We start from the raw sequence: 19,603 nt of genomic DNA, 5'->3' as shown, positions 1-19,603 counted from the left end.
GCCTCTGCTGGGCTTAGGGGCTTGGGGAGCTGGGTGGGAGAGCACCAGCGAAGTGACAGTGAAGGGTCTCCGTGTTTGCCTGCTGAGTAGTAAGGAACCCTAACAAGGAGCTGGGGTTTTCTGTGGGAGATGAACATTTACTATGAACTGCTTGAGTTTGTTCTAAAAAAAGCATTTTGTTGCTTGCTTCTGCTTAAAAATGTGTGCCTGAGATGCCTGTGATGGACTCTGGGTATGCAAAGTAGTTGTAGTTTTTACTGTGTGGGTTGTCAAGTGTAGGTTTGCAAACGCTGATGGCCCTTGTACCACGGGGGAGCTTAGAAGCAGATACTGCTGGGGCTTGGTATGAACCTTCTCAGCTGCACGATATGAGACTCACTTTCTTCTTTTTCTTTTTCAGATTGAAAGATGATGATAGCGGAGATCATGACCAGAACGAGGAGAATAACACACAGAAAGACAGTGAGAAGGAAAAGAATGATCGAGAGAAACCACAGAGTACTACCAAGAGGAAGGTATGGTGCTGGCATCTGTATTCCATCACTGAGGCGTGATGTGGGACTGCTAGAGAGCCAGTCCTCAGTTCTGGGATAAGGAAAGTATGTCTTGGTGGGCTGTGGTTGCTGTCACTGTTTTAATGAAGACAGAGGGGCTACATTACTATTTGGATAATCTGATGTGGTTTTTGGAGGGATATAATCTGAGGGGTGAATGATCCCTTCACAAATGCAGCTAGTGCTCTGCCAGGCTTTTGAGTAGAAATGAGAAATAAAACTTTGTTTTCCCCAAAAATGTTTTTTGGAAGAGAGTATAGGGGAAGGATTGAATGATGAGGGAGCAGTGACTTGCAGTTGCTTTACCGAGCTGTGTTTGTGCCACTGTTGAAAGAACTTAAGATGGGTCACTGTATGTGTAGCATAACCTTGTTAAGAAGGCATGTATGCCTCCTGTTTTGTTGGTTTTTTTTAATCTTGTGCTTAGGAAAACTGTTCTGTCTAAAGTAATGCAATCCTTATAAACTTAACCATATGCAAGAGGAGAGCAGAGATGTAAGCCCTAGTAACTCCTGTAATAATATCAAATAACACAAGATAAGGGCTTTTTTTTGTTTGTTTTTTTTCTCTGTCAATTTTGACTTTTAAGTAATGAGATCTTGATAGCATCTTTTATGCTCATTAGAAGTCTTTTTAATCAGAAATTGGTGTTTTGGAAATAAATGATCACTGCCCACTGCTAGCGATGGGTTCTGCCAAAGCTGACATAACAAGTTCTAAGACTAATCCTCCCAGAGAGTTTGGGTGTTGGTTGCTTAAGGGAGTTGGTGTCACCAAAGAGTTATAATTGCTTTTGAATCATGGTTTAGTATAAATGGGGTTTGTTCTTCCCAGAGGAGGAGAGTGCCTTTTCTTTTTTTTTTTTTTTTTTCCTTTAATTGAAAGAAGTTAAAACTTTCACGTTGCCTTTTTTAGTTTGTCTTTTTTCCTTTGAGACAGGCACAGCTAAGGACTAAAGGAAAATTTATTAATGCTGCCTCTAATAATTATGAGGGTTGCTTTTTTTGTGATGGTCTCCTGAGCTTTATTATTTCCTTAGCTTTTCCTGCACTGCAAATTTTTAATATTCTTTGAAATAGTCAGCTGCTGCTGGCCTAATCGTCCTTTTCAGACAATTAATAGACATAGCACTTTGCTGTAAAAATGAGAATCAGTTGTTTGTTGTTCTTGCCTGTCTGTGAGGGCAGGAACATCTGGACTTCTGATGCTATGAATGTAATTTTCCCCATTCCCCCTTTAGAGGAGCATGTGAGGTGTAAGCAAGCTTTTCTGTTCTGCAGGCTGTTGTCCCAGGGCCAGCTGAGCACCCCTTGCAGTATAATTACACCTTCTGGTACTCTAGACGAACACCCGGGAGGCCCACCAGCTCACAGAGTTACGAACAGAACATCAAACAGATTGGCACTTTTGCCTCCGTGAGTATATCCCTGTTGTCCTTGTGTCACTTGGCCATGGTGGGGTCATCGTGGCTGGCTTAATCCCTGTGTGCTAGGGGTATGCACGTGCAGACTGTCCTCTTGTTGTGGCTTACATATGAGTTCTTGAATTACCTACAGCAGGTGACGTGTCTTAAGCAGTTTTCCTTTGCCTGGTGCTAGACATCTGTGCCTACAGTAGTGGTGGTAGCTGGAATGATAATAGAAAATGAAAAGAGCTCCCATGTAGCTTAAATCTGCTAGCTGGAAAAGAACCTGACAGGTAAACGAGGGAAGAAAGGAACAGTTTTTCTGGAGGCAGTGTAGCTGTGAAGCAAAGACTGTACAATCCCCCACATACACCTCCTCCCTGCCTGTTATTTCCACCACAAAAACTGTGTTTGGAACAAGCATCTGGCATGCTGTATATAAAAGCTGCTGGTGGCTTCTTGTCTGTTGCCTATCTGGAAGTAATGACTGAGGTGTGGTTTGATACTGCAGTGAAGTTCATTAAAAGGCAAACCCTTCTCCCTTTCCCCTTTCACTCTTTGTGTTTGTTTATTCCTGAAATAAATTGAGCGTGTCCTGAAAAGGCAGTGTTGGGTTGTTGCATGGTTTTGGCAGTGTAAAACCATCATTAAGATCCCAAGATACATAAGCAGAACGTCTCTCTGTTGTACAGACACCACATACAATACCATGCTCAAGGTTAGGAAGTCTGTTGGCTGCTTTTTATTTTGTCCAGATTTTCCAGGGTCCCTTGCAAATGTTAATTCTGCCCACCAGTAAATCACTATCTCCTGTAATGTAAGTATTTGTAAAAATATCCCTTTCTCCCTTCTGGAGGCTGCAAAAATATGCCTGGCCAGGCAGCTGGGTTGTGTTATTGCATCCACCCGGATAAGAGCAGGAAGAATAGCTCTAAGCCTGTTTGGATCATGGGTAGTTAATGCTCCTATTCTCATCATGTGAACAAGTACTTTTAGTTTAGTGAATGAAAAATGTGGCTGCATGATGATCTGGCAATAACTTTTCAGTCTGTCTGTTAAATCAGTTTAGACTTAACATTGATTTTTAGCTCCTTAAAGGAAAAACTTCACACATTCTATTGTCTGTTCTTTTCTGCAAAGACTTAGTGGTTGCTCTTGTAGGTTGGAAGTGCTACAGTTCAGTTAGGGTGGAGGGAGGCTAACCAGCAGATTTGATTAAATTGTCTGGTTCCAAATTCTGTTTAAGGAGAAGGAAGGACAAGCTTCAGAAAGAGTTGTCTGAACCCAAATTTGGGTTCAGATTTTATTTTTCACTTTTAAGTAGAAAGCTCTAAAAGCTTTAAGTGCTAACCACTAGAGGGCCTATTCACTTGATGTAATAATTTAATTTTCACACTGCATTTGGATGTGTCTGACATAAATAGATTGCTTCTGACCCCACCTCAGCCTTTGTTCATTATTTTATTGGCTATAAAAGCAAATTCCTGCTTAGATGGCAAAGGGCAGGGATTGGAGCAAAATTCTAAGTGCTGACCAAGTCATTAAGGTCCCTGATAAAGTATGTGGGATGGTGTTTAACCCTTCTAGCTTCAGATGTTGGTCTGCTTAATAGCTATTGTCTTACTGAATAGAGTCCTCTTAAAGTGTAGGAATTAGTATAACCTCTTCCAGTGCCTTAATTTTGTTTTAAAGATCCAGCCTCTCTAAAATCTTTTCTCACCTAGAGAATCTCAAAGGATAAATATGTTATTTTTAAGAATTAGAAAAGATAATTCCCTTGCCTTCAGGTCAGATTGTCTGAGTAGACACAGGAGTGCCAGAATGGAAACTGGTCAAAGTGTACCATGGCAGATGGTTAAAGGAAATAAGAGGTATTTAAGTAAAAGCTCTGAATGGTGCCTAAGATCTTAAACCAGCAACAGAATGCGTCTTTTGTCTTAAAACCTAGATACAGTAAAATTAAATACCAAAAATGTCTCATTTGGAGGCTCCTGCAGTCTCCACGATTGCAGGGAGCGGTGGTTGTTGCAGGAATAATGTGTGTGGTGTGGAAAGGCTTGGCTGTAGCTGATACGCTTGACACATATCCACTAATTGGAAGTTTGGGCAGGAGGATTTACAAGATGTGTTTGGGACTGTTCTCCAGAGCAGCAGGTATCTATTTTAGCACAGATTTCTTCAGACAAACACCAAATTACTTTGGAGGCACCTGCTGAATATTTCAAGTGGTCATCTGGTAGTGGAGCCAGTCAGAAACAGGTACCCAAGCTCTGATCCTAGCGCTGCCTTCTGGGTATCCTAATCACCACCCTTGTGACAAGAAAGTACAACAGAAGAGAGGAAGGTGGCTCTGGCCAGCTGATGTGGAAAGGGAAGCCTGTTTCTATAGGAATCCTGGCTGTGAACCGTTTGAGCAGCCTCATTGTGTGGTTCGTGTCATTGCAGGTGGAGCAGTTCTGGCGGTTTTACAGTCACATGGTACGTCCTGGGGACCTGACAGGCCATAGTGACTTCCACCTTTTCAAAGAGGGGATCAAACCCATGTGGGAGGTGAGTTGGAGCTCTCATTTTTGCCTTGATATTTTCCCTGAGTATTCTGGAGGGAGCCTTCTCCCGTGAAGGGACTTGTTATTAAATGGCACTCTAGGCTTGTCTTGGGTGCAGTCCCTTCTTCTGGGTTTTGTGAACTTGTCTTCAGAACTGTCCCATGTAACCAAGCAGTCCTGTGACTTGCTGGCAGAGGAGAGGAAAGGTGTAGGGAGTCACTAGCTGCACTACCCCAAAAGTTGCAGAACTGCCTTTGCCTGTGGGTCCAGGGGTCCTCTTGGCAATGTTGCCTGGAGCTCAAAGAAGGGGGACCCTGACTAAGTTCTGTGCCTCCTAATATAGACACCGGTCCCCTATTAGAGCTTTGTCCAGTGACAGCAGTGTGGGGCTTTCCTCTAGAAGTGCTGGACCTCTGTAAGTGGAATTCAACAAAGGTTATAAGAAACCAACTGTTTTTCAGACAGGGAAGGAAGAGGTTAAAATCCTACAGCTCTACAGAAAGCTGGAGATGGAAAGAAGACTTAGCCCTTTTTTTTTTTTTTGTTCCAGGGCACTTAGTTTGCTTCTGTTAATTCCTGTCCAATTTGTTAAAAAAGAAAAAAAAAAATAAAAATCTTTGCCCAGCAAATCATTCTTCCAGTTCCTGGCTTGCTTCCAGCAATGACCACTACCATTTGCAATATGAGGATTTTATGTGTTGCTCTGAAGTACCTAATTATGCTGCTTGGTCCTGAGAAATTTATATGTGACCCTAGTTGGCAATTATTTTAAGCAAGGTGTTTTATAGCCAGTTACTGCAAATACAATTTATATAAAATGTTTAACCCTCTTTGGACTCCTGGTGAGCTGGCTGCTCTGATAATGTGTCAACCAGAGAGTTCACAAGTTAATAATAACAGAAGTTCTATAAAGCATTTCCCTGTAGCCATTTTAAGATGAGGGCGAAGAGATTCTTTGTTTTTTTTTTACTTCTGGCTCAGCTCCCTTCTTGTATTTATAGAAGAGGACCTGGGATCTTGCTGCTGGCCTTCCCTTTGCTGCTTGCTTTGCAAGGCTTTGTTTATGCTGCTTTCTCTTCCAAACTAATCCTTACTTGCTGTCATTCTTCTAGACACATATATGCGCTTCTGTAGCTCTTATCTTTTTCTAGATCCATCTGTGCCTTTTCTGGGTAAAGTGAGAAGCGCTATGCATAATGTTCCCTGGTGATTTACTGGGCTGCAGATCATTATTATTCTGGTAAAGAGAAATCAAATGCTTGACTGAACTGAAGCTTGTTTAAGCTGAAAGAAAACCAACAATAACCATAAAACACACAATACAGCATCTGCCTCACAATCACTGTTCTTTTTCTAGCCCTGAACTTGCTTAAACCACCTTTAAAATATTTTGAGCAATACCGTTTTCTCTTCTTACCCTTATTTGTCATTGTGGAAAGTTTGAGGAGTTAAAACTGACTCTCTGCTTAAAGGCTGAAGCATAGACACTTAATTCTTAGTGTCATGTTCACAACTTGGAAAACAAGGGCGCTTAATCAGAAAGTAGTTTGCATCTCACGGGAGCGTGCCACACTCGTAGAACTTGTGTTGATCTGGATTCTGCACCTTGCATGTGGCTGCTGCCACGCTTTGAGGTTTGTCCAGAGCTGACTTCCCCTTTCAGTACAGGCTTTAGCACGAACCTGAGAACTGGGAGTCTGGTGAATGCTGCAGTTATGCTGGGCCTCTCATGTTTGGTCAGGATTGCTTTGTTAGCGCTTGCTGTCTCTGAGAGCACACAGATGTTTAGTTTTATCTGAGCCCTGAAGAAGCTTTAGGGCTAAAATAAAGTTAACTTTGTTTCATTAAGAGGGGCTGGACTGCCTTGCCTGGCAGCTGTGCCCCAGCTTGGCAGAGGGGATTGCTCATGATATGGCCAAGGATGTCCTGTGTTGTGCAGTCCCCTCTGAATTTATCCTCTGTTCTTCTCTGTTCCTATTCTAGACCTGTCTTCCCTTTCCTTTCCTAACTGCCACCTCTTTGGCTTGTTCTTACCTCTCTCTTTTTGACTTTGAATGGAATTTGTTCCCCTCTCACCTTGTAAGATTTCCCAGTTACAGTGTTGTACAAGAGAATGCCACAGCATTCCACACAGAGGAGGAGCTGCTGTTTGTGGGTGTGCAGTCTGTGAAGCAGAGGGGTCTGTAGCAGTTTTCAGCTCTTTTTCAGGTGAAACATGTGGAATCACAATATTGAGGTGATGGACTGGGTGCTTAGCATAATTTTTTTTTTTACTCTCTCTTCTCATTTTTTTCCTGGGTCACCACAGTCTGGAACAAACACTCAGCTGTATGATATGTGATAAATGTCAGTGCTTCCCAGAGAACAGACTGGTCCTTTCTGTATTAACACAACTTGTGAGCCCATTCCTGGAAATGTGGAAGGGAAGTGTTTTACCAACTTTTCACTTGCTTTTAAATATCACTTTGCAAACTGTTTCCCTGCTTTCCCCATGTTCTGTGGTGAGGGATTTTTCCTGTTTTAGAAGCAGAAGTACATATACAGGGGATTAGACAAAGTGGGACCCAGTCTCTGATTTAGGAATAGTTTTATGGTCCTTGCCTGTGGTTCTGCGTGCAGATTCGTAGGCTGGTGTTAGTCTTTGCTAGTGAGGTCAAAACACTAGAGCTCAAGTCTTCAGTGCATAGAGCTTCGTCTGGAACACAGAGTCGTTGTTTCAAATACTTTGTATTCAAAGTAAGTGATATTCCTCTTTCTCTGCTTGTGTGGGGGAGAAGCAAAATATTTCTGCTTGAAAATACTTCCATTCTGTCCCTCGCCCCACTCAATCAATATCTGCTCCTGTCTGTGACTCCGCTGTCTTGTGGGAAGTGGAAAAATAGCTAGAAGAAAACAAATCAATTTCTTGCCCCTCTTCCTAGGATGATGCCAACAAAAATGGTGGTAAATGGATTATCCGTCTGCGAAAGGGCTTAGCGTCCCGATGCTGGGAGAATCTCATTCTGGCAATGTTGGGAGAACAGTTTATGGTGGGGGAAGAAATCTGCGGGGCAGTCGTCTCTGTCCGATTCCAGGTAAGCGGTTTTGAGAGCTGGCGTGTGGTTCCATTTGGCGGGGCTACAGAAAGTCCCGTCTCCTTACCCCTCACGTGCTGCTCCGCAGGAGGATATCATCTCCATATGGAACAAGACAGCCAGCGACCAGGCCACGACAGCCCGGATACGCGACACGTTACGAAGGGTGCTCAACCTACCTCCCAACACCATCATGGAATATAAAACACACACCGACAGCATCAAGTACGTGTGGTGGCAGGGGGAGGGCCTGCTGCTGGCTGCGTGCATGCTTGAGCGATGTGATGCAGATTGCACACGAGCACGTCTTCCAATTCTTGCTTTAAGGCTGTTGGCTGCAAACAGTAGTACAAACAGCAGCGTTTGTTGCCAGCGTGCTTTGAAAGCCAAATATCTGTGTCATTATCGTGGTGCTGTTAGGGACATTTAAAAAAGATAGTAAAACTTTTTTTTTTACTTTTTTTTTTAAAGTCCATAGTCCAGAGCTTTTTAGCAGTCCACCCAGCCTGTCACTTGGGGGATGGGCAGCCCAGTGTGGGACCGTGGCTTGATGTATTCAAAGGCAAGATTGCAGCAGGAGGGACAAGATCATTTGTATAAATAGAGATTCTGAGGAGTAAAGTGAGGAAGCTAACGGGGATTTATAGTGCCATTAGACTTATAAATGGTCTTGGGAAAGTGCTGTGTGAATTTACAGTGCTGTACAAATGATTTCTAATCATAATAAACGTCGTATATTAAGTCTTCCAGGCCCTGGTGACAGAGGCTCTTTAACAAGACTAGAAGATCATGGTACACAGAGAGGACAGCTGTATTTTTAAATAAACCTATTATACCTTAACATACCAGGCCATTCAGGGTAACTTTTATTTCCCACAAAGTGACAAAAATTGCATATGTAGGTATTAGTTAGAGGTGAATAATGTAGATTTTTTTTTTTTTTCATTTTTTCTTAAGTGCATTATAAGCCAATACACCGATTAGGTCATATTGGTTAAATTAACACTTGAAAAGGTGTACCCGGAAAAAGAAGTGAAACAAATTAATAAGACATTGATAGAGCAGTGAGCTTTCTAATCTAGCCCATAATCAGGGTGCAAGTACCTTTCATGACTTCCTTTCATTATTCTAGCTTGTCCTTTCCACATAATCACCCTGTCCTCAGTGTGCTGCAAAGTTTGGTGAGATAATCCTGTTTTTAGCAGACTGCTAGCTTCTAGTTGTGGCCAATTTTGAGCGTGGGTCACTAGCAATAATGCAGAGGTGTCCTTTAAACTACGTGTAGGCATCTAGTGTTCCATGTGGACCTCCCTCCTGTGTGCGTGGGAAACAGAAGGGAAGGAGAAATTATTATTATTAAACTGAACCTTTTCCAGGCAGCTTTGGTTTCTGAAAGTTCCCACTTCTGTTGTTGAAATATAGTCTGGTTTTGCCATTTACATTTCTCATGTACCTTTTGCCAGGAGAGGGCACTATCGACCCTCGGTCCGTGTTATGAGATAGCCAAGTGCTCATGTCGTCCTAGGAGGATATTTTACTCCTGTTGAGCAGCAGCAGACTGTGGGCTGTGGTGATGCAGCTTTGTGGAGGGAGGTGTTTGACTTCTCCCAGTCTCTGTAGGGAGAGCTGTGTCATGTCCGAAGCTGTGGTGGTGGTTCCTGTGGCAAGTTTCGAATGGAAATGATGTTGCCTTTCCCTTATAACCTATTGTCCCCCAGCACTTCCTATGGCAGAGAATGCTGCTGTAGTAGTGTTTGTAACTGTTCTGGCTCTAGCAGGTGTCAGTCCTTGAGTGATGGTACATCCAGTATTGTGGTCTTATTTCCCTGCAAGAGCGTAACGTGCCGTGCTTGCTGCCCTCTCTTCCTGGATAACATCAAAGTTTCATTTTGTGCTGCTGACCTGTGGTGCTTGTTCAAGAATAACAGGTGTTGGAGGAATCATGTTTGGTAGCTCAGATCACAGCTGGGAGCAGTTCTTAAATAGGGGCAGACTGGCTTGTCTCCCACTTATTCTCCTGTGGGTAGGAGGGATAGTCGGGTGTTGGTTTGATGGTGTCCTAGTGAGGTAGATCTAAGCAATTAACCTTCTTCTGCGTAGGGGATCATGAGAGCTCTTTTTTTTTCCATTGCCTTGCTTGAGCTGCAGCAGTCTGATTGTAGTGCTGTCCAACATCTCCTTCTAATGGCACTAGTGTAAATTCAGAGCAGAACTGCTTGTCAGTGGAGTTTCTGTGTGGTGATGTGTGGACCGACTTCTTGTGCCTTTCTTGCCTGGTACCAGCAGGCAGCAAGCGGCCGCAGCTGCAGAGAGGTGACGGTGCCTGTTTTGTTGACAGAGAAGAGCAGGACAGCCCCAGCTTTCAGTCTGACTCTGCTTGGCCATGCTTCATATCATTAAGGTTCTCTCACTAATGAAGAATCTCTTGTGTAACTATTTCTATCCTCCATAAAGTCTGTCTCCTTTTCCTCACCCATCTATCAAGCCCTGCTGAAATACTGTCCGTCATGAATAAACTCCACTTAGGCTGCGCATGTACCATGTGATTGATGACTCGGGAGGGCTTTCTAGCTAGCACTCTACATTCACACTCTGGCTGTGTTTTATGAAAGGCTCTAATGGAAGAGCCGTGCTGTAGGCTTTGTCAGGGCTGCCTTTCTAGAGGGGCTCGTGGCATTTTTCATTTGTATGGGCTGCATCTCTCCACTAGAGCTCTGCTCATGTGCAGGGTTTGATTGGCATTGATTGTGCTTTGGGGAGGGAGCACGCTTAGCAAGAAAAGAACAGACATTTCTCAAAACCTCGACTTTTAGGTAGTGAATTGACCTGGATTAGCTTTTGACACACTGTAAATGAACGTTTCTGTAGAAATTGCTAGCATGCCCCTCACTCTGGAACCTGAGCCATGTTACAGGTTTTATACGTTCCTTTTGTGGTGATGCATTTTGTATTAACTCATTTTTAGACACCATTTTTCATGAGTTGTCAGTAAGGCTGCAGCCCCCTTTGTTTCAGAAAGCAGTGGTACTGCCAAGCTGCGTTTGAAAAGTATCTGTTGCTTCACAGCTATTCCAAGGAGCTATTCTGCATTCTGTCCTTTCTGCTTTCAGTGGTGAGGCTTGTGCATTTAGCTAGATAAGCAGATCTTTCATTGCAATTTTCCTGTGTTTGTCCTTTCTCTTGCTTTTGATATTGACAAGCTGCCTAAATCCCAGTGAGTGGAAGGGTCAGCCTAGTCTGTATTAATTTCCAATCTTGCTAGAAGAGCTAGAGCAATCTCTTGGACTCTGCTTAATTCCAGGGGATTTATAGTACCTTAGATGTTACAATGCTGAGCACCTGAAAAGAACCTATGTGACATTCTGTGGGCTACTCTGTTTCAGTAGCTGGAGAGAAATCGCTTCTCTTTGTTCCCTCGGAGGTGGACTGAGAGAGGTGCACTCGGATGTAGTGAACCACTTCATAGGTTCTGCTCATCAGTGTTGTTAACCTTGGAGGTGACATGGTCCCGCAGTGACTGTGGGTTATGGACAGTGGCACTCCCTGTGGTTTGGAATTAAGAAAAAAAAAATAATGACCTCTTACTTTTACTGCCTTAGGAAGTGTACTGTGCTTTTTTTGAAAGGAAAATATTGCTGGCCACAGCCTGGTCATGTCTCAGTGAAGCCACTGAAAATATTCAGATATCTGTAGTGAGTGAACTGCAGTTGGGAGAGGGGAAGGGATCCTGTAAAGTTTTGATTTTTCAGCATTGCAGTCTGAAATGCTTGTCTGTCTTGCATACACTTTTGCCCTACCTGGGGTTATCAGCCTGCCTTTTCCACACTGGTAACTGTGTGGTTAGTGACCATCTCCTGTGTTGAGAGCTTCCACCTGCAGCACCATCCAGGCATCCCAGGCAAATTCAACAACATTGCTTCATATGCCAGGAGAGACCAGACCTGTGGCCGTACAGCAGGCTGCTGCTGAGCAGACTGGACTGGAAATATTTTGGTTGCTGTGTGACTTTATGGATCATCCTGTCAGCTCTAAAGCAAGGCTGCTTTTTCTGAAAACAAAGCTTCAGTTATTTTTAAGTGCCTGCTGCAGTGAGAGCTGAGCAGGGTATAAAACTCCCCTTTCCTTTCAAAGTCACCACTGATAACTAATGGGATGGCTCGAGTAAATGAGAAGAATGGTTGATCTTAATAGGGCTGGCACGGGGATCACTTCACTGCAGGCAGGTGGAGGAAATGGCCTCAGACTATATTTTAGCTAGGAAACAAGGGGATACCCTATGGAGGGAATAAGGGTATGCACTGTAAGAAGAGAGCAGGGGCAAAAAAGTGAGGAATGAGGAAGAGAAATCCACATGGAAGTGTCAGGTGTTTGGCAAGACCAGTGTTTGTGAGACAGTAAGCTGGTGGTGGGGTGCTTGAGAGGTCTCCCTTGTTGTTACATCAGAGTTCAGCTCATTCTGTAACTCTGTTATGGTTTTATACCACTGGTTTCCATTTGCTTGCTAATTTCCAAGACCTTAGAAGAACTCCTCAATGCTGCTGTCCTGGTTGTGTCATCTTTGTCTTTGACTGTGTCATAAGTGGTGTGGGCAGGGTTAACCTTGTCTGAAGTTACATGGTTTGTAGATGGGACCCACCCACACTGTCTCACGCCTGTTGGTGGAAGGCAGGTTGCCTTGGGTCTTACCAGCTCTAGAGAGCTGCATTGTTTCACCCTCATTCCTTCAAGTCTGAGAGCAGGAATAAAAGCTAGAGGAGAGTGATGAGGTTCCAGATCTGAGAGCTCTCCTCTTCTCCTAAGTCTCTGCAATATTGGCTTAATTAATTTATCACTCCATTCTCCAATTCCGGTAACATTTCCAGGTGCTGTAAGTCTAAGAGCACTTCCGTAGACCTGGGCTTTGAAATGATGGATTCATTGATTCGTTCTCCATCACCGTAGTGTGCTTTATTCAGAAATGTCCCTGACTTTGTCAAAGGCTTCCTTATCTTTGTGGCCTGCCTCTTACCAAAGAAGTTACTATAACCCGTTTATTTCATGTTTCTTTTCCAGGAGGTCAGTTCAGATGTGTTCATTTCAAAGTCACGGTGGCTTCCCTATTTGCCTTTGCTACCAATACTGCCAGATATGTGAAAGAATTATTTCAGGCTAGAATGATATCCTAGATTTTTTTAAAGTTTCTGGGTTTCAGGCCTGTCACAAAGTACTTGACTGTCTTTGAACAAATCCCAAACACTCTGATAGAGCATGGGGAGCACCCAGGAAGAGGCTGTACTGTTCTGGACACCAGACCTGCAGAGTGCAGTGAGCAGTCAGTGTGCTGGGACAGCCCTTGGTGACTGTTGTGAGGGTAGCGTGCACTGTGAGCTCTCTGCCTCCTTTTTTAGCTGGGGAAGGAGATGGTAAGGAAGCAGAGCTGCACAGGGAAATACTGAAGGGGAACTGCCAGGACTTAAAGATGGAAGGTGGTTGGCGAAAACAGCAAGTGCAGCTTGCACAATGGTGACTTGGGAAGTCCCTTGAAGCAGCTGTGGCTGCTGTTTCTCTCATTGCTGGAGTCTCCCATAGTGGCTCCTTTTTGCATTTTTCCCCCAACTTACTTGATGGGGATAAAGGGAGCCTGGCCTGGGTCCTGACCCTGGACAGTGGGAGAGAAGGTGAGAAGTTTCAAGAGTTGTGGGTCAGGAATGAGTGTGGAAGAACAGCTCGCTCTGGCTTTATTTAGCCTGCTAATGTTTCCATTTCCCGTCTGTTCAATGGGAATAGCTTAAGTGTTGGGGATCAATTCACTGAGTATCTGATCGCTGCACAGACAGTATAGCAATCAGGTACTAAAAATGTCTATACATAAAAATAACCTCTTAGACTCTCTGGCACTGAGCCTTTGGCACGTCACAGGTCGTAAAGATTCTGCCAGACAAAATTAACTGGCAGCCTTGTTTGGTACGAAATGGAGAGCAGTTTGCTCTGCTAGCAGAGTTTAGGTGCATTAGGACAGACACATCCTGGTAGATTTTTTCAGTCAAGTCAGCAGATAGTTGGAGTAATTAGTACTATAATATAAATGAGGGTCTTGGCTTAAAAATTCTTGGCTGGAAGAGCTTTTTCTGTATGTCTGTGAGAAGGACTTGGCAGCTGAAGGAATATATGTATGATGTTATTGGGATGTTGGAACAGGAAACTCCTTGGTTTGAAAGGGGCAATGAATTATCAATTAAGTTGACAATTAATCTGCCCTTGTTGTCCCTCTGCAGAGAACAGAAGTTATGAGTTTTGGGAGAACTGTGGGAGAGGAAAGAGAAGATGTGATTATGGGTGATGGCACTGTGGTAGAAATACAAGGCATGGGAGGTTGGAGGGAAGATTTGAAGGTAGAGACTTTAGCAAGGCTGGAGATGTGCATAGCTTTCCAGTCTGTAGTCAGCAGTTAAGAGGGCTTCAGCTCAAGAGTTCCTCTTCCCCCTAACTTTCTTCTGGAGGGAAGCAGTTGTACCTACAGTGTCTGGTACCATGTGCTGACTGGGTGGCACAGGTAGTTTTCCTTTCTCTGCAAGATTTCTTGGCCATGAAGAGTGCAGTGTCAGGGGAGACTTGGTGGGGAAGGTTCCCATTTAGGGGCCTCTGTGCTGCTACCTTGCTTAGAATGAGTCAGTTGTGGCTTTGCCTGTCCTGCAAGCAGTGTGCTGCTGTATGTCAAGCTGAATTGCAGATCTGACCTCAGCAATCATCTGAGAGATGCATCAGCTGGTCCTTCTTCTGTGGACCATTCACCTTTGGTTTTGCCCTGTGTTTTCCCAACTGGGTATTGAGGGAAGGCAGGTGCACTAATGCACCAGAGCTGTCCTGTGTGCTCTCCTGTCACATCTACAGCAATCTTTGCTGTCTTTTTCCCTCAGGTTTCCTTTGGCTTCAAGGGCTCATGTCTGAGGGTCAGCTAGAGATACGATGTTGCTTTGGGACTCCCATGGATGACTGTTACTTGTCCATCCTAGTCAAGATCAGGAGGATTTTGAGCTACCAGGGATGGAGGGAGACAGAGGAGAGAACCAGCTGTCGATAAGGACTCTCTTAGACCAGCTGATCACCTTGGTAGTTCACAGGAGCCTGTGACTCAGGGGGGCTATGGAGATTTAGTTGCTTCTTGGAAGTTTTCACAGAGCTGTTTTGAACTGGGAAGAGCTGAAGTTTTTTGCCGCTCACCAGACTTGTACTGGTGGTGCTGAAGTCAGTGATCCTTAGGGTTTTGCCTTCGGCACCTTCAAAAGGGGGATTTGCTGTCCTGTGGTCTGGGAAGGCAGTGTCACAAGTTCCAAACTGTACACCGCAGTGACAAGCTTCTTGGCTTGTGTGTGGTGTACAGTCTTGTGGAGTACATGGCAGGCACTCTGCCAGTGTACTCTGTTTTTATTTGGGCTATGACTTTGCTGGGAAAGAGCATATGACAACTGAGCTGCTTTTGCAAATGGTGATGAGGAGCTTGACTCTTTGAGGCTCAGGTAAGAGCCAGTTAGGGGTCCATTTTTGGCACAGATGCTGACTAATACAGAATTTCCTTTTCTGGACTCTTCTGTCGTGTTGCAGTGGCCTGATGGGGTAACCAAGAAAACGAGATGTGAGGTACCACATCTAAGTACCAGCAACAAAATCTGCAGGACAGTCTGGGCTTGTGACTGACCTGGGTTCCTTTTAAGGTCCCTCCAGCTCCACAGGACTCTCTGGGTTCAGTAAATGGCTTGGCATGTGCTGTAGGCACCAGCACTGTTCTTCTGGGCATGGAGAACTGTGAGGTTCTTTTAATGTCTCTGATCCCAGAAGATAATAGTCATGCTCGCTTTAACCTCGGCATCTTTTCCCTGAGAGGGCTTTCAGTATGCTGCCTTCATAAAACAGACAGCAATTTTTCAGTCTGCTAGCTTCATCCGTCAGTAACATTCTCCACCAGGGAATGCAGCGTTTGGCCTGTCCCTCTAACCTGTCTGAAAACATTCTCATTTCAAATAGCTGTAGTGTTTTTACTGGGTCGTCATTAACAATGCAGGCTTGCAATAGGAAATGCGACTTTCTAATAACAAATGGATTCTGCTGCCTGATCGAAGAATTTCCTAATAATTAAGCTGTGTGGCATTACAAGAAGCCACTTTTGGGGGGGATTCCTACATATGCAGGTATGTGGTGAAGCGTGAGGCTTGTAACTGGCTGAATTTAACCAGCCAAGGAACATGATAATCCTCCAGAAAGACGTAACATCGTCTGTTTTATCAGCGATAGGAAATGGATCCTCCGTTTGTGACTGGGAAGGTCATACCTGTCTCTGGGTATTAATGTGGCTATATCACCAGCAGCCAGTGGGAACGCTTCATGTCTGTGCAGAACGTTAAAGCTGCCTTGCACTGTCAGATGTTTGGCTGGGTTTTAAGGATGCTTCTATCCACTAGGGCTATCAGAGAATATTGCCTTGCTCTCTGAAGACAAGTGCCTTTCAAACGCCATTGAATGTCTCTGCTCTCGTTAAAAGTGAAGAAGCCTTTGATCTGAAGTGCTGGGGGTTTTTTTGGGTTTTGTTTCATTTTTTTTATTTTTTTTTTCCCTCTGGCTTGCCAGGGCCTGGGAGGAGTTTCATGGCCTGGTGAACAGCAGTGGCCGCTGATCGAACGCTCTCCCTCCCTCTGTCACATCCAGGGTAGGGCCTCATCTTTCTTCCTATGGGACTTCATGGCATACCTCTCAGCTTCCAACCTTCTTCCCGTGGGCTGGCATGTTGTATTGTCTTATGAGCCTGGTGATGGGCCCATTTTGACCATTTCCCAAAGGTCAAAATGATTTTTTAATTTTTTTTTTACCAAAGACACCAACATTCACTGCGATCTCCATTCACTCAGCATTCTCTGTTGTGATATGCTGTGTGCTATTTTGCTAATGTGTCCTTCCTCTGTGCAAGGCACGAGTATCCCAGACCTGGTCCCAGGAGGCTGAGAGGTATGTCTTCAGCTTGGGTCTGTTGCCTAGGGTTGACTGTAAGCAGATACGGAGTGGTAAATGAATGCGAAGCACATCCATGTGATGGACACTGAGCGAGGCGCCTGGAGCTTGGCATATGTGCCTTTGCTCTTGACAGTGGGCTGGAGCAGAATAAATTAATCTGTCAATAAAAGCTTGTTCAGGAAGGACACACAGTAGCTACTGTATTTAGAAATAATAATGCTGTGGCTAATGAGATAAAACCACCTGCTACTTCTGGTAGTGGCAACCGACCATATGCAGAGAAAACAGCCAAGGTGAGCTCAGTGCCATTGTGAGCCACGCAGCTCAGATGGTTTTATCCTCCCAGTGCCCACTTCCCTGATGTCAGGCCCGTTCCTTACAAAGGGCTAGCAGGAGGCCTGGCAATGAGAGTTGAGTTTGGTTGTAGCCAACTGGGGTTCCTGCATTGCCGAGTGCCAGAGCAGAGGAACCCGCTGGAAGGTAGCGTTACATTTCCCAGTTCCCACCCCATGCTGGTACGTAGCTGCTCCAACACAGCTGATCTCCAGGGGGCCACTGGGGAGCCCAAAACCTCCCTCCACACCTTTGGGCAAGCAGTGTTATCTTAGCATGATCTGAAGTCATGGCTAAAAATAATACCTATTTTTCCTCACAGATTTGGCTTTTTGTGAGGATCAATGGTTACAGAATGTTATACAGGCACCTAGTAGTGTTGTTATTGTTAATGGCATTCAAGTGACCTTCCAGAAGAAGAAACCAGCTCACTTTGTGAAATAGCAGTCTCAGGAGGCAGTAAATGTGCCAGCTGTATAGGAAAAGAGTGACCCAACTGTATTGGGTTACCTCTTTTGAGCAGGGAGAGTAGTGATGAGCAGAGGGCCTGGGGTACCCTGCTAAAGGTGAAAGGAGGAGAAATACAGAAACCTGTCCAAGAAAGAGCTAACTGGAGTGGGCTGGCCTCCTGAGGTGGATGGCATGGATGAAAGTACAGTATGGGATGGAAGGCCAAACCCTTGTTGCAAATTAACTGGAATCCAGTTAATGAATCCTGAGTCATGTTCCTAAATGTTTCCTGGCAAGTGCAAAGGTGAACGCCAGTTTTCTGCAGATGGCCTCCAGCATGGTTTTTGCTGTCATGTCACAGCAGAATAACTTGTTTAACTCTATAAAGAGCGTTTTTCACTTCCTTCTGCTCCTTCAGCTCTCCAGCCCGCCTCCTGGAGGTGTTCCAGCATGCACTGTGCTGTGGTGTTACAGCTACCGTGCAGCTCGTGGCAGCACACAATGTTAGCTCAAGGGTTTGAGCAGGATTTTACAGTCCTGCAGAGCACCTTGCTTCTGAAGCTGCTGCCTTTGCTCTTCAACAACAGCTCTGCTGATTTGATGTGGTATGTGCTGGGGCATCCCTAGGTGTTTGGTTTGGGCAACTTACTGCCCCATCCCTGTTACGGGAAGAGCTGCCAAACCTATCCTCTTAAAATAATTGTAATCTCATTTATATCTGTTTGAGTTTAAAACCCATAGCATCTTTCTATTAATGTGATAATATACTTTGCCTGTTGCTGCTGCTCCCAGGCCAGCAGTGAGCATTAACACAGGTTTCTGTGTTTTCTGCCCCATCTTCAATTGCTGCCATGTGCTGTAAGACTACACAAGTGAAGGTCCTTTCTTTGTCGGTAGCCCCTGAGACTCACATGACTGTACTCATGTGAGTAAAAGCTGCTGAAGAAACTCCTCTATATAAACTTGAGGGAAACCTCCTTTTCAGATTAGATATTCTTTTAAGGTAGGAAAGACCACAGAGCTAGACTTGTTGACAGCATGACAACAGGAGCATAAATACGAGGGACAGGAGGAGAAGGTCGGACTGACGGTATATTTGTGCTCCAAGCAGAATCCCTGAGGACGTATGTTTGGGAAAGAAGAGATCTTGCAAATTGTTTAAACACCAAAATCTACCAGGGAGTTTTCTAGGGTCTATTATACCCTTTGCTCACAGGAGATGGCACGTTTTTCTTCCCACTGAACGGGGATGAACCAGAATCTGCCTGTGCTCTGCAAGGGTTCTGGAGCAGCAGGTTGACTTATGTGAAAAGTCTCTAGTTAGAAAGCAGATCTGCTTAGAAGGTTTAACAAGCATTGATTTGAGTGACATACTGGGATGGCAACACTGGTAGCTGTGGTGGGTGGAATGGGGAGGTGCTGTGATCTGAAGGAATGCACACCCTTAACCTTTCTTCCCTCTGTTTTCCAGGGATAATTCAAGCTTTCGAAACACAAAAATCACGTTGTGAGAACAAGAGTTGGCACTAAGCTCCTCTGTCTGTGTTGAAAGCACTGAGAGGTCTCCACCAGTGCCCCCCGACGTCTGAAGGGACTCATGGGCCACTCTCTCGCACTCCTCCTTGGAGGAAGGATCCATCTGAAGCCCTCCAGCAGCGGTGACAATAGAGGCTGATTTTGTCATACACAAACTTTTTTTTAGCAGTGGGGCGGGAGGCCAACCTTTCAATTAGCAGCGTGCCCTTGGGGCCGCATCTTGCAGCACTTTCCTCTCTTTCTCTACATGACATGCAGGATCTCTGGGATTCTGCCTCAACGTCAGAGCCTTTTGCTGAGGGATACCAGTATTATAAATCTCTCTGCAGCTGGGAGGAGCTTCCCAGTTGAGAGTCAGCCCTATGGTTTTCAAATGCCCCCTTTCAGCTCTGCCAATAAATTATTGGGTCTCTTTGTTTCTTTCAGTCTCTTTTTTTTTTTTTTTTTGACTCTGTCTAAATATCGATGGAATGGTATTTCTCTAGGCTGTGCTAAGGGCCCAGGCCTGCTTCTGCCAGCTCCATAAAGCATATTCCCCTGAGCTGCCCACCTCCATGAAGCAACAAAGCACCCCAAATGCCAGTGGTGGCCAAACTTTGCTGTATGTGTGGAGTTACATGGACAGAGGAGTTCAAGATGTCACATCTTGCTTAAGAAATGAGGTGCTTGCTTTGTATTTACCCTTTATTCATACTCCCAGGATAGCAGTGCCTTACACCCACC

General features: G+C 44.7%; 1 protein-coding gene across 1 annotated transcript; it reads left to right on the top strand.

Moving 5' to 3' along the window:
* Positions 1–400: 400 nt before the first annotated feature.
* EIF4E2 (eukaryotic translation initiation factor 4E family member 2) lies at positions 401–19,301 on the top strand (the record flags this gene model as incomplete). Its single annotated transcript, XM_010168270.1, has 6 exons — positions 401–515; positions 1,835–1,969; positions 4,405–4,509; positions 7,427–7,579; positions 7,668–7,804; positions 18,816–19,301. Coding segments are annotated over 6 exons (685 nt in total), but the record flags the coding sequence as incomplete, so codon positions are not given.
* Positions 19,302–19,603: the final 302 nt, after the last annotated feature.

This window comes from Antrostomus carolinensis, unplaced genomic scaffold (assembly GCF_000700745.2).
Source record: "Antrostomus carolinensis isolate BGI_N321 unplaced genomic scaffold, ASM70074v2 scaffold39075, whole genome shotgun sequence".
In the NCBI taxonomy this organism is placed as follows: domain Eukaryota; kingdom Metazoa; phylum Chordata; class Aves; order Caprimulgiformes; family Caprimulgidae; genus Antrostomus; species Antrostomus carolinensis.
Note: the sequence above shows the minus strand (reverse complement) of the source record. Positions and strands in the feature narration are given on the sequence as shown.